The sequence below is a fragment of the Spea bombifrons genome, chromosome 11 (assembly GCF_027358695.1).
Source record: "Spea bombifrons isolate aSpeBom1 chromosome 11, aSpeBom1.2.pri, whole genome shotgun sequence".
NCBI classification, from domain to species: domain Eukaryota; kingdom Metazoa; phylum Chordata; class Amphibia; order Anura; family Pelobatidae; genus Spea; species Spea bombifrons.
Window position 1 is genome coordinate 16,189,072 of NC_071097.1, and position 14,559 is coordinate 16,203,630.

Below are 14,559 nucleotides of genomic sequence, written 5' to 3' on the forward strand. Positions count from 1 at the left end.
AATTCCCCTACTAACATGGCCGCAAACGGTATGCACCCTATCTGTAGTAGACGGATATTAGTACGAATCACTTCCGCTTCCGGTTGGCCTGGTGATACGGTACCAGCTCAAGGTAAATACTAAAATAATAATAAAGAGTGTATAGTCTGAATTTAACCCGTTCGCGGCTTCTTTTAAATGACGTACTACGCATGTGGATTGTTTGATATCAGCGACGTTGATTATATTTCATCAGAATGTATTATTTGAGCTAAAGATGCTTAGCTATCATGCCTCTCAGAGATAAATATACTTCGCTAAAATACTGAATTTAAATTGGCCAATACTTCCCACAGGGGATATCCAACACTAATACTGTAATATGTAGTTTCAGATTAAGTGATTTTACCCGTTTTACCCGTAAAATAACGTAACGTCAAATAGTATCCCCCTTGCAAATGCATAATCCCTCTATATGCATTTAACCCTTCCACCACCCAGCTGTTTCCTGTGCACTTATTGTCTTCACGTCGGGTTTCTGGGACACTGGAGTATCCCTTTAATAAGGTCCCTATTCTGATGCCTCTAAAGCTACCTGGGGTTTGACCTGACTTTTGAGATTTGCTTTCCACACTTCTACTTCCACAGAGCGGCAGACATTATAATGGAAACCACCTATCAATGAATGCAGTTATAAGGCCGTCAAGTCATTATATTTTTTAGATTTATCTAAGTTTTGTAAGTCAATAGATGTCACCGGTGCTTTTCTGTACCCTGCGTTTGGAGGGAGAATGCATTGATAATATGTGTACCCAATTCACATGGCATAGACCTTTTTCTTGAGTGCTTAAATGGCCACTGGTAAACTGGGAAATGCCCATATAGCATGCAAACTATGCTATAAATTGTGTTGCTTAAACACCAAGAAAGTGACATAAACATGGTTTCCTTAACCGTTTCCGGAAGGGAAAAAAAGAAAATGAATGTATACGTATAAATTATACTTTTCTTTTCCTGGCTATATTCTATAGAATCATTACTTTAGCACCAGTGTGTCATAGCTTGACAGGTTAAAAAGACCCATTAAAGAATTGAGATGTGACCAGAAGAAGAAAATGAATGTATACAAAAATATATTTCGAATAGGGAAAACCTTTATAAATGTCTAGTTCATTTGCAACCCTAGCAGAAAAACCCAGTGTTGAAATCCAACCGTTTAAAGTTCCATGTGTAATCTGGTGTTCCCAAGGTACTTTTAAAACTCACTGCCTTCTTCTTCCAGATATTCATGAGAATAGCAGAAATTAGTGGTGTAGGAGGAAACATAGGCCAGCAAAACATTTCCATGTGTGAACATTAAAAAAGTCTTAGAAAACAGGCTTCGTTCTGTGGGATCCAGCTGCAAGGTGCTCAAAAAGTAATCTGGCAAACTCAGAGAGAATGTAATCATTCCGATGGTGGGCTCTAATTCCTGGAGAAGCAATATGTTCCTGGTGCCCCTTGCATTTGATGTATTATACCACAGGTTGGCGCTTAATTCAAACCATTTCACACTGGTTGTGGAGCAGACTTTGGGAATGACACAAGACATTGAGAATTTCTCATAATTGCAAAACAATGAAGGGATGGTGACAGGCTTGAGTCGACCGCAGACCTTGACTACAGTGGTCTATGAGTTGCGGCACCAGCCTAAGTGACTTAAACCTAAGCTATAATTCTCATGGAGAAACCCAACTGAGATAGAGAAGGGACCCCTAACGTTTCAAGGAAATGTCTTGCAGATACCTATTTAGCTCTGTAAACTCCTAGACCCTGCACTGGAGCTGTAGAGTGATGATTCGAGAGAGACTGTAAAGTTTGTTGATGTTGGCACCCAGAAACACCATTGCTTGAGCCTGGGTAAGTTTACTTTTCTTCTAACCGTTAAGGCAATGAGAGCAGTAAAGCGAGGCTGGTCCTCCTCATCTTTTATCTAGGTGGCCAAGAAAGAACAAACTTACCCAAGACATGGCATCCCTGTTCTTGACAGGAAAAAAGACTAAATCAGGGTCATGTTTAAGTTCTGCAATGACCCTAATTGACAGTGATGGTCCGTGGCTACAAAAACAATGTTACTGCCTTTTTACAGTATGGTGTGTGTATGCAAACTGTTAAAAACACAGAAGATTATGTGACACAAAGTAATTCTGGTTCAACCAAGAGAGAGATTCTTAGTAGGGAGAGTTGGTAGGACAAGGCCTTTAGTTCCACCAGAATCCCTTTTTATGCATAACCCCAGAGAAAAACAGAACTGTTCTTCTAGAACATGATTGTGAGATACAACCCACGGGGGTAGAGAGTGTAAATAGAACCCAGGGGGTAGTAGAGCTCACCGCAGAAGCCACGTACACCCTTGAGACATGGTGAATTCAATGCAGCTAAGCTAGGTGGCCAAATAAAAAGGTATCTGATCTGGATATAATCGGCTTATTAAGTAGTGTGCATCCGGCTGGGTTCAGCACTTGTTTGGTAGGGGGTCGATTGTAGGTGGCAATGTAGTTGCAGGTAATAAGCAGGAGCATCATACCTGGAGTGAAATGGGCAGACACGCCACCACTTTCTCAAGGGTGTCATACCCCTGGTCCCAGGAGTTTCTCCTCCCCCCCATTAAAAATTAGATAAGTTATATGTCTGTGAATGTTTACACAAACACCTATATAAAATATAAATGTAACTTTTTTTTAATTTATATCTAGTTGATCGGTTTAATTGTTGGTGAAAAGTGACATAGAAGTGTCAACTTGAAGCACCAGGATGTCGGGGCTTGGCAATAAGAGGGCAGGAGGTGATATAATCTCCTCAGCACCCCCTGAAAAGAAGACTGCTGTTGAGGACTCCGGTACCACAGTGGAGACCATTAAACTTGGAGGTGTTTCCTCTACGGTAACTATTGTTTTCTTTCATTTCATTTTTTTGCAGCTGTAAGATTTTAATCTTTTCTCCTTCACTTCAATGACATAGCCCAAATAACGTTTGTGCAGTATTAATTCTTGCAAGCCTCTCTAGAAAACTAAATTCAAAGGCTATTTTTTACATTAATTTTGGTCATACTACAAATGAAATAGTTAAAACTGATAGAAAACCATTAATCACCTGTATTGTGATCACTGTTATTTAATGTTTCCTTTTTATATTAATCCTTTCATGAACAAGTATATTTTGAATCCAACAACTCGACAAGCCAGAGGTTTTCTGGCAGCTTTGTCTTTTCAAATTTCTCATTTTATTGCAACCACAAAAATTATTAATTGTTTTTATAGGACAGACAGGGCTTTGTTTTAGGACCATAATACTTCAAATTCCCCCTCTTTACAGCCAGTTCTATATACTCTACCATTTAAAGGTTTGGGGTTGCTTAGCACTTTTTAAGGAAATGTCTACCTGTGCTAACAGAATTGCAAAATGATTTTCTAATGATCAGTTAAACCTGTAAACTTATTTAGCATGCACAATATGCCATTGGAACACAGGAGTGGTGATAAAGGACCATTGTACGTCTATAAAGATATTCCATTAAAAAACAGCCGTTTCCAGCTACAGTAGTCATTTACAACATTAACAGATCCGCACTGTATTTCAGATCCATTCAATGTTATTAATGGACAACATTTTTGTTTCAAAAACAAAGGTCTTAGTGGCCCCAAACTTTTAAATAGTAATGTATATTGTAGTCTTCTCGCTGCATAACATAAAAACCGCTAAAACACCCTACAATTCCCAAGTCTACCAACTAACCCAACACTTAGCCCTGCAATAACGTGTGCATGATAAAAAAAATAAAATAAGACTCTGAGATCTTGATTAATCACTGCAAAGCGGTGTTTAACTTTATCATAGAAGGTTTTAGTGTTATACTATTTGCCAGTTGTCAAGACTTCCCATTCTCCAGATGAATTGCTATGCTTGGAGCCACAAACCTCTAGCATAGCATATGTTTATGTAGTATAGACTGTGCAGCAGTCCTTCAGGCAACCAGGCTATATTTCTATAACCAAGCAGCCCCACCCATGCCTGGTCACCACTCCAAATGTCTTTTTTAGGAGGAGCAGGACCTACGCACTTTGCAGCTGAAGAACAAGAAGTTCGCTGGGATGTTAGACCAGAGACAAGCGATAGAAGATGAACTACGAGATCGCATTGAGACCTTGGAGAAACGCCAGGCGACGGATGACGCGTCTCTCCTTATTATTAACAGATACTGGAGTCAGGTGTGTAATTTCCTAATGCCAATCTCTTTTACATGTTCTATGACATGATGCTACCAGTACCCTTTTCATCATGTCTACATCTATCACCACTTTTCCTTACTTTTTGTGTTCCTCTTCCTGTATCATTTTCTTTTCTTTTTTTATAACTGAAATTAAATGTTTTATGCTACTCTTTTCTTTTCCCTACTTTTTAGTTTGACGAGAACATTGGCATTCTCTTAGCTCGGTATGATTTGGAGCAGGATTTGGGAGAGTTTCTAAGTGAACGCAAAGCGTTAGTAATACCAGAACCTGAGCCAGATTCCGATAGTAATCCAGAACGCAAGGACAGTGAACGTGGTGAGAAATGTATTTAATGTGATGAATTAAATGGAGCAGAAATTCATGATGGATTTAGGTGATAGATTATAACAATTAAGGGATTTTTTTAACAAAACTAGAATACGATATATCTTATGTGGAGGGTTGCAGCTGATAAATGATTTCTTAGTGATTAAAGTGCAATATGAGTCTCTTTATCTCGGTTAAAGTCAAAGTTGTCCATGTTGACAAAGACTTATTAGGGGCTGGCCTAAATTTGGAAGAGATGAGTTTATATTTTCTGGGAAAGGATTAAAGCAGGCAATTTTGCAAATCTGAGGTTTTGTTAATAAGCCCATATGATGGTGCTTACAGATTCAAATAGTAACTTCCTGTTGTCATGCTTAGTTGTGCTTTCCACTAAATGGAAAGTAAGTATTATATTATTTTATATATTGCTAAACTAAGCTTTACTAAGTTAAGTAATATGATATATGGCTACACATTATGAATCACAAAATAATGTTTCTAATTAAGAGAAAGAGAGTGATGAGTTAACAATTGAAACAACAGCCATTTTAGTTTCCCCAGTCTTTTATATCTGTAACCATTCTTTGCCACTAATAACTTCTTTCCATAGGTGAGAGTGTCTGGGAAGCACCTCTTTCATTTCTGGCCACCTTAGCCAGCAGCAGCAGTGAAGAAATTGAATCTCAGCTGCAGGAACGTGTGGAATCTTCACGTCGAGCATTGTCTCGCATAGTGATGGTGTATGACCGCCTAAATGCACGGCTGGATCAGCTTTCTGTGAAGTTCAATGGTACTGGTGTGATTTAGTTGTTTCTTAACTTACTTAATCAGTTACTTAATCATCATAAATTACTTAACAGTACTCCAGCATATGCATGTTTCTGTCGTGTTAATTCAACTGTCAATTTTGCTCTTTTCCTCTCTTGTTTTTCTTTCTCCCCCAACTGAATATTTCTTGACTCTCTGTAGACCCATCACTGATGGAAGAGGCTATTAGAGAGCTAAATTCTTTGCTGCATAATGAGAATGCCCGTCTGCAGGAAGTGTACTCCTTGTTGCAGGAGAAACAGCAGACTATGTCTCAAGAGGTTAGTTAAATCATTCTTAAAATACAAGGTGAAATCTGTCTGAACTTTAATATGCCCAGCTTGAATCACAGACAGGATCATTGATGAGATTTTTACACAAAATTATAAAGGAAATACAGCAATTTTGGCTAACAAAAAGTTATGCTTCCAAGCTTGATGCAGAGTATGAAGAAGTTAGGGTGTGCTGTAGTAAAAAAAATGGGTGCTTGAACAGTATCACAAACACCACTATTAGGTAGTATTTAGAGCAGCTGGTGCTGCTTAGAACTTCTACACAATTCACATATGATCTTTTGTTTTCCTAGGTTAAGCTCCCACTGACCCTTTGGAGACTCGGCTCAGGGAAATCTTGTAGTTCCCCAATTAGCGAAATATCAGGAAGCTCTCATTAGAGCTTTGTTGAGGCACGTCATGATTTTGGGCAATATTGATGCTAGCAGACAGTCCATATGATGGGCTGAGTCAATCCTAGAAATTGTTAAGTTGTCCTTTCTTAGTCCACTTCAAGCAGACTTGTCCTGTAGTGAGGTGACACACTTATGTTTGAAACCCCAAAAGCATATACTTATATTTTCTAATTTGATTGACCCCACTCTTTTGCATTTATAAAATGTATTATTTATCCCTGTCCACCAGTTCTCACAGTTGCAATGTCGTTTGGAGAATGCAGAGTCGCGAGTCTCCAACCTAGATAGTCTCATTGAGGATCTTCAGTGGGATATTGATAAAGTCCGGAAAAGAGAACAACGTCTTAACAGGCACTTGTCTGAAGTTCTTGAGCGGGTAGGTGATGGTATCTGCAATATTTTATGGTCATTTGCTCCATTTATATATTACTATATGGTAACACGTCTCATTTTACAGGTGAACTCAAAGGGTTACAAAGTTTATGGGGCCGGTAGCAGTTTGTATGGAGGCACTATCACAATTAACTCTAAAAAGGTATTATCATCCACATTCTCTCTTTCTGGTTTGTTTCTTTGCTTAATATATTTAATTTGATTTAATATGCATATTGTTTTCTTTGTTAGTTTGAGGAGATGACTTCTGAAGTGGATATGAACAAAGAGCTTGCTGTGAATCGGTTGCAGGAGTTAGAGAAACTGAGGCAGGATTTACAAGAAGTAACAGCAGAGAACCAGGAATTGCAGGTTGTTCTTTTGCTCATTTCTTACCCTGTGTCTTCTGTTATCCTGACAGCTTCTTTATTATGTACTATTGTGTTTGTCCCAAACATGGGGTTCTAGCTCCACTATTTGGTGGTGTTTTTCTTTTTTTTTTTGCAGGCTGAGCTTTTAAGGGCTGTGGAGAATAATGTACGCATCTCTCCAGAGTATCGTTGTATGCAATCTCAGTTCTCTGTTCTGTACAATGAGTCTTTGCAACTAAAAGCTCAGCTGGATGAAGCACGCTCTTTACTGCATGGCACACGTTCCAATCACCAGCGTCAACTTGATCTCATTGAGGTTGGTATATTATGTAATTCTGCAAACTTCTAGAGTTGTATATTATTCAGCCGTATAAAAATATATTTTTCCACCAGTTAATACACATTTTTAGATTACTTTATGTTGCCAGAATTTACAAATATTTAAGTCTCAAATAATCCTCCTGTCTCAAAATCAGTGTAAATGCAGAAGGACAAATCCTGGAGTACATTCTTGGATTTTTTAAATGTTGGTTCATGGTGTTGCATAAATAAACAGTGCACTGAGCTCCAGACTTATTTAAGTGTTTTAACCATTTTAGGATGGAAGGTTTTTGCCATATAATTTTTTTCCCTCCAAGGACCCCTCCTATATCTTACAGATGCCAGTGATGTTATTGTGATCACTGGTGTCCCGTTGAAGTTTTTATGCATTTTATGCATCCATGTGTAGTAGATAAAGATGACATCAGTACTAGGCAGATAATATAGGATAGGATTTTATGTGATGGGATTGGGAGTAAGTCGCTACGCTAAAAAAAAGTCATCATACATGCAATGCCTGAAACAATTTAGTGCTGATCCTTTTTAATAAGATACGCAGAGTGAAATAGAGTAAATAACACAATACCTTTACTTTTCCTCTCGCTGATTTCTGGGCTTAGAATTGTTTTGTCCTCGGAAGTGACTAAAAATTCAGGAGAGTGTTTTGTCTCTGGATAAGTAAAATTAAATAGTTCAATTTATTCTTACAGTAAGTAAAGTGCCAGGAAACAGATGACCACACACACACACACACACCAGGACAGGCTCTGCCGCTCTGACACCCAAATACACACACCAGGACAGGCTCTGCCACACTGACACCCAAATACACACACCAGGACAGGCTCTGCCACACTGACACCCAAATACACACACCAGGACAGGCTCTGCCACACTGACACCCAAATACACACACCAGGACAGGCTCTGCCACACTGACACCCAAATACACACACCAGGACAGGCTCTGCCATACTGACACCCAAATACACACACCAGGACAGGCTCTGCCACACCGACACACACACACACACACACCAGGACAGGCTCTGCCATATCTGCTTTGTCGTTCACCCTCCTTTTTGTTGCCCCATGTGTATCGCCCTCATCTATCACTATGTGTATTTATGGCCCCAACCTGCCCCTCAATTTAGTATTGATTTATGTAATGGCCCCAGCTGCCCCCCTTGTGTATTGATCTAGCCAGCCCAGATAAAGTGTGAGAGATGTATATCTGACTAATAAGTTCCCTTCCATGAGTCTATACACCCCCGACCCCTGCAATTGTGGTTGCTGCGGGCTTTTCCCCTGCTTTAAAGATGGTCATGCAGCCGTGTAAGCCACTTCAGTGCGCCACCAGCCCCCAAACCGGCCGGCACACCGGGAAGTCTCCCGTTTCCTAGTGGGCCAGTCTGGCCCTGAGTGGGCCTATTTTCAGGTAGGGGTCTGAAGCTGCAGCCCCTACATTAATCAGGCCCTGGAAAAGGGTCTTCCTCAAACTTTTTCCACAAAGTTGGAAGCATAGCATTGTCCAAAATGTCTTGGTATGTCCCCTTCAGCATGTCCTGTACGGAATATCTCCCTCTTGTTTCACATCCCAATATTACAAAAGGGTAAAACAGTCGAAATTAACAAACACGGTACAAGATATGATACGTTTTTTCTCTTGGCTCTTCACACAAGGCCTTTTATGTAGGAATGCAGGTGAAAAAGCTCTGCCAGTCCACAGCAGAAATGTCTTGCGTGCCTTGGTTGTGTGCTAAGGTCTTATAATGTTCCCTTGCAGCGTGATGAATTGACCCTCCAGAAGAAGGTCCGCACGGAAGTTATTCAACTGGAGGACACACTAGCTCAAGTACGCAAAGAATATGAAATGCTGAGAATCGAGTTTGAGCAAACTCTGGCTGCCAATGAACAGGCAGGTAAGTTAAATTGGGAGAAATTTACTTTTTACATTTATGTATACCAATGCTGGTCAGACAAATAAAAAAGAGGGCATTTTTATCAGTTTTTTAAAGAAACTTGCCTTTTTTGTAGGTCCCATTAACAGAGAAATGAGACACCTGATCAGCAGTTTACAGAACCACAATCATCAACTGAAAGGAGAGGTACAGAGGTATAAGAGGCGGCTGCGAGAAATCCAGAGTGACATAAGCAAGGTAAACAAGCAAAAACAGTAGGGAATCATAAGTATTTAATAAGATTTTATTTAGTAAAATATTGGTGTAGAATAAAATTGATAGAGCTGTAAGAATGTTCCTTATCTTTTAGATGCGCTCTCGCAGCGCTAGTGGCCTGTTCTTGCTACCTTCACAGTCTAGTGGGGATGAGTCTCGAGAAGAGACAGTTGAAATAAAGACAGAGCCTGAAGAGAGTGTCCTGCCAACCCCTGTCCCCTCTCAGCATGAGTCTACACCTAAACGTGAGGAGGAAGAAGTACTGCCCGCTCCGCCACAGGCACAACAAAAAGACAGAAGGGAGAGGGACAGGGAACGAGAAAGAGACCGTGGTCGAGAGAAGGAGAGAGCAGACTGTTCAAAGGAGAAGCCAAAATATGAGTCTGACACAAAGCGAAAGGAGGCAGAGTCTGTGAAACAGATTAAAGCAGACATCAAGTGAGAAAAGCACAGTGCTTGTTGTTTTTTGTTGTTGTTTCTACATGGCTTGCTCCTAAATTGTCTATTTTTATACTGTTAGGAGAGTTCAAGAATCACTTCGAGACATGAAGCTGCTTTTAGACATGTATCGTTCAGCACCTAAGGAACAAAGAGACAAGGTTCAGTTAATGGCAGCAGAGAGGAAAAGTAAAGCGGAGGTAAAGGCACTTGCAAAGCAAACATTATAGGAATTTTAAATCAGTCTTTTCTTCAGGTGTTTTTTTTAGGTCCAAACTTGTCTAGACTTCTCGGTACAACATTACACAATTCCCCCAAATGCATATGCCCTTTTCCACACACCACCAACTAAATGCCATGCGGACTATTTGTTTCTAAACATCTTTCCCTGTGTGTGATATACTCGCCTACCGTCAGCTTCAGCACTGGCTTGGGTGAATGCTGTGTGCAAGGGACTGGTGACGTGTGTGGAAAGTCCTCGCATTCTTTTCAATTAGAGCAAATTGCCAATTAGTGGTAAGAACAGTTGGATCATAGAGGAGGGGAGCCTCTGCAGGCCACCCTCTTCTTCTTTTTTTTTTTTTTGGAAAAATTTATATTACATTGTACTTTAATATGCATTCTTTTATAGTGGGTATTGTTTTCCGCTTCATGCTGATTTACGCATGGGGCGTCTGACATCCTCTGTCGCGAATTGTCTGGCTGGCCATATATAAACTGTTTATTGCCAAAAAGGCTGAAAGTTGCAGCTGTGTTTTTGGAAGTATGTCCTCTAAGGGAAGCAGAAAGCAAAGACACTGAAGGAAAACTCATCAAATGTGCTAATTCTCCTTTAAACATACTTTTCAGTTTTCTGGGAACTATATTTGTGTATGCACAATTAGTATATACCACCTACATAGAATGTTGTTTGTCATTCCTCTTTTCTGGTTAAGTTGGAAGAGCTGCGCCAACATCTCAGAGAGCTGGAGGAAAGAGAACGGCGAGACAGCAAGAAGATGGCGGATGAAGATGCTTTGCGCAGGATGAGAGTAGTTGAAGAGCAAACAGAAGCTCTCCAGAAGAGGCTTTCTATAGCTAAGCAGGTGAGACACTTATATGTGTGTATATACAAAACAAACCCCCCACAAAAAGTTATGTGCCCTAAAACAAGTTGTTTATATTATCTTGTAATCCATACCTTAAAAAAAAATAATCGTATTGTCTGAACTTTAGTTACTTATGGTTGAATTAAGGTATATTTTTGTACAGGTATTACCACAGGTATCAGTTTTATTAATACTATATTAGTTACACCGGTTTGCCCTGTCATGTGAAATAACAAAATATGACTATTGGTGAACAAAGTAGAGGGTGAATCACCAAAATTGTTTGCTTTTTGGAGGGTGAATCAAGAACATTTAACCTTAATACTTAAGATCAGTAAGGCAAAAAACACTCTTAGCTGTCAAAATGTAACTAGTTATAACAAATAGTATAGGGTATTGTCACAGTAACCAGGGGTCCACGATGAGTATCCTGTCTGTTATTGCTGGTGTCTTTCAGTAATGATCCTTTGAAGCACTTAATTTTCATGAGTGTTAAACAATATCATTCTGTGAAGTAGTGGAGAAGGTAATGTAGTTACGTACAAGGACTGTACATCATATTTTCCCTGCCATCCCAGGTGACACAATGTATAGGACTCTTCCAATTAAAAACCCCTCCCCTCCCAGAGTGCCCCGGTGTTTTTTCTTCCCTTTATTAGGAAGAGAGGACTCGTTGCCCCTTTTGTTATTTTAAACAGTTCTAGGTTGAGCTGGGTTACACCCCTTGGTCGAGGGATGACCTCTGCACCCTAGCCTGTAGGCTGGTGTGTGCTGTCTGGTGCACTGCATCCCCAGAAGCCCTGTGGCATCTGTAGCGGTGTCCTCAATGGCGTTCCTCTTCCTTACGCTCGAGAGCGATACGAACTTCTGGTAGACGTTGCGTCTTGGAATTTGAATGCTGGCTATTTAAGCGGCTGGGAGAGCAGGATATTCTCGTATTTCTTTCCTCTCTGTTGAGGACAAGCCCAAGAAAGCTCTGATGAAGACTAAGCATATGTAGTGCTCGGGTTACCACAGATCCTTGCAGGACTCCAGAAAGAAGCTTTGCTCCGCTTGCCTGAAGTCCAAGCCAGAATAGAATGACCCGAGACGCAGGGTTAATCTGTCTAGGTGTGTCAAACCTAGCCTTGCGATTCAAACGTACAGCATTTCCAGGTTCAGGCCCTTCCTTTGTCTGTCGGCAGCTCCCAGGGTCTTCGTGAAACTCCTGTGAATGGTGGCAGCTCACGTCAGACTCCAGGGGATTTCAGTTATCCCTTACCTAGACAACCAGCTCATTTATGCCCGTTCGCCCTCTGTCCTCCATTTTTCCCTTGCAAGAGTAGCCAACACCTTGCAGGAGCTAGGGTGGATCCTGAATTGGGACTAGCCAAGCACATTCTCTCTCAGCAAGCCATGTTCCGGGGTCTTTGTCTGGATTCTTGCTCAGGGAAGGTCTTTCTTCCGCCATCCAAGACCTCATTCGTTCTCTTGTCTGCCAGATGCTCTATAAAGCCTTGGATGTCCCTGCTGGGCAGAATGGCCTCCACAAGGTACGCATTATCTTGGGCTTTGGCCCACCTAGGGATTCTACATAATTTTCTTTTGCATCATTAGAACAGGAGCTTCCTTTGCATGTAAGAGCAGCCCTCACCTGGTCGCTTTGAAGGGACATCCGTAGGGAAAGTGTGGTCCTTACAGGACAAAGAGGTCCTGACCACCGATACAAGCATCAGAGGATGGGGAGCCACTTATCAAGACAAGTTTGTTCGAGGCATCTGGTTTCCTGTGGCTCGTCTCATTCCTTCCAACTGGTTGGAGTTGCTTGCGGTGGAGAATGCCTTGCGTCATTGCCTCTTCTGTTGGGCAAGAACATCCTGCTGAGCTCTGACAACCGGTCAGTAGTGGCTGATATCAACAAGCAAGGGGGTACCAGGAGTCCTCTCTTACTTTGCATATCCCTCAGGATCTCATTTTGGACAGAAGCCCGTTACCCTGACTGCGGTTCACGTTAAGGGGTCATTGAACACTCTTGAGCATGGTTCCAGTCCTGGGAGGTGAATGATCTCTGAATCCTGCGACGTCCAGGTTTATCATTTAAGAATGGGGGCTGCCCGACATTGACCTGATGGCTTCCAGGTCCAGAACTTCTTTTTCCCTCCACCAAGAGGACCGACTTTTGGTAGTGGACAATTTTGCTCAGACCTGGCATTTCTGGCTGACCTATGTCTTCCCACCTTTTCCTCTGATCTTCAAATTTCTGCAGAAAATCAAGAAACCCTTGATCAACCTCTGCTCCAGAACCCCCTGAGGCTTCCTGCCCGGAGAGACCTTCTTTATAAAGGTCATTTTCTCCATCCAAACCCTGAGATATTCCAGTTGACGGCTTGAATGTTGGATGGAAGCTTCTGAGAGCTTAGGGGTTTCTCTGTTACCATTGCTGAGACTCCTCTTTACAGTAGGAAAAAGATTAGCTCCCTCCAATACATTAAAATCTGGAAAACGTTTTGTTCATGGTGTCATTTAAGAGGTTTTTTTCTGTTGTCTCCTGAGTTGATATTAGATTTTATGTAGGAAGGCTTCGACCTTGGATTACAACCCTCCACTATTAAAGTCCAAGACTAAATATAAAAAAAAGTTTTTTTTTTGACAAGTTGAGCATCAGCACTGGCCACACATTGATAACACATTGACAGTACTATCATTTGTTTATTAATAATACTATTAATACCATAGCTTTGTGTAGGCAGTATATTAGTCGCTGTAACGTATTGATATCAAGCATGTTCAACTAACATCCAGACGTAATCTTATTTTCAGCTGACTAAGTAAAGCCCAAGGCATACACATGTATTTTAATATATAACTGTAATAAAACTCAATGTGTGTTTTAGGAGGAAGAAGCATTACTGTCGGAAATGGATGTGACAGGTCAAGCATTTGAAGACATGCAGGAACAGAATATCCGTCTGATGCAACAACTAAGAGAAAAGGATGATGCCAACTTCAAGCTTATGTCTGAGAGGATCAAATCCAACCAGATTCACAAACTACTAAAGGAGGAGAAGGAGGAGCTGGCAGATCAACAGCTTACACTCCGTACACAGGTATCCAGACAGTAAACCTTTTACTTTAGTCCTTGTTTATCTGAACTCTAGTCAGTCTGAACATCTTATTTATTTACCCTGTGAGATGGCTGAGATTGCCCAAATATTTTAGTGAATAACCTGTGGTGAAAGTTTTTAATCTTTATGGTTCTCTTGTCCTTTTTTCTTGTGTCATTTTCTTTCAACTTTTTTTCATTATTTTAACTAGCTTTAATAGTTCATACTTCTTTCCTGGTATCCTCTCAGGTGGATGCTCAGTTGCAGGTTCTGAGAAAACTTGAAGAAAAGGAGCATTTACTTCAGAGCAGCATTACCACAGGAGAAAAGGAACTAGCTCTGCGCACACAGGCACTGGATCTTAGCAAACGCAAGGTAACACTTATTGAATGTTTTACTTGCCCTGTATCTCTGTATTGTGAAAACTGACTTCTAAAAACTTTATTCAGGCCTCAGAGGCCTCCCAACAGGCAGATGATCTGAGAGCGCAGCTGGAACTTTCTCAGAAGAAGCTGCAGGATCTGCGAGAGGAAATCATTGAGAACAGCTCAAGCCGGGAGAAGGATGCATTTAACTACAAGAGAGCACAGGTCACTGCGGGGTCCTAAGGGTTTTCCTCCTGACGTATATTTATGGCTGGCCACCATGTTGCCACATG

At 41.0% G+C, this 14,559-nt stretch overlaps 2 protein-coding genes across 3 annotated transcripts in view; one reads left to right on the forward strand and one right to left on the reverse strand.

Moving 5' to 3' along the window:
• The window catches only part of NDUFV1 (NADH:ubiquinone oxidoreductase core subunit V1), a 587,185-nt gene that overhangs the window by 148,087 nt on the left and 424,539 nt on the right, over positions 1–14,559 (reverse strand). The gene's annotated exons all lie outside the window — the stretch shown is intronic.
• The window catches only part of RNF20 (ring finger protein 20), a 17,691-nt gene continuing 3,148 nt past the window's right edge, over positions 17–14,559 (forward strand). Inside the window, exons 1-19 of one of the 2 annotated variants that reach the window (XM_053450556.1) lie at positions 17–112; positions 1,761–1,878; positions 2,715–2,901; positions 4,059–4,226; positions 4,421–4,565; positions 5,167–5,346; positions 5,526–5,644; positions 6,281–6,427; positions 6,509–6,586; positions 6,676–6,795; positions 6,931–7,110; positions 8,902–9,037; positions 9,153–9,274; positions 9,387–9,730; positions 9,813–9,930; positions 10,666–10,815; positions 13,692–13,904; positions 14,151–14,276; positions 14,351–14,491. In XM_053450556.1, the coding sequence (XP_053306531.1) occupies positions 2,773–2,901; positions 4,059–4,226; positions 4,421–4,565; positions 5,167–5,346; positions 5,526–5,644; positions 6,281–6,427; positions 6,509–6,586; positions 6,676–6,795; positions 6,931–7,110; positions 8,902–9,037; positions 9,153–9,274; positions 9,387–9,730; positions 9,813–9,930; positions 10,666–10,815; positions 13,692–13,904; positions 14,151–14,276; positions 14,351–14,491 (2,616 nt within the window). In that variant the 5' untranslated portion in view covers positions 17–112; positions 1,761–1,878; positions 2,715–2,772. The remainder of the gene's footprint in view (positions 113–1,760; positions 1,879–2,714; positions 2,902–4,058; positions 4,227–4,420; positions 4,566–5,166; positions 5,347–5,525; positions 5,645–6,280; positions 6,428–6,508; positions 6,587–6,675; positions 6,796–6,930; positions 7,111–8,901; positions 9,038–9,152; positions 9,275–9,386; positions 9,731–9,812; positions 9,931–10,665; positions 10,816–13,691; positions 13,905–14,150; positions 14,277–14,350; positions 14,492–14,559) is intronic. The other variant, XM_053450557.1, reaches the window with a different exon arrangement.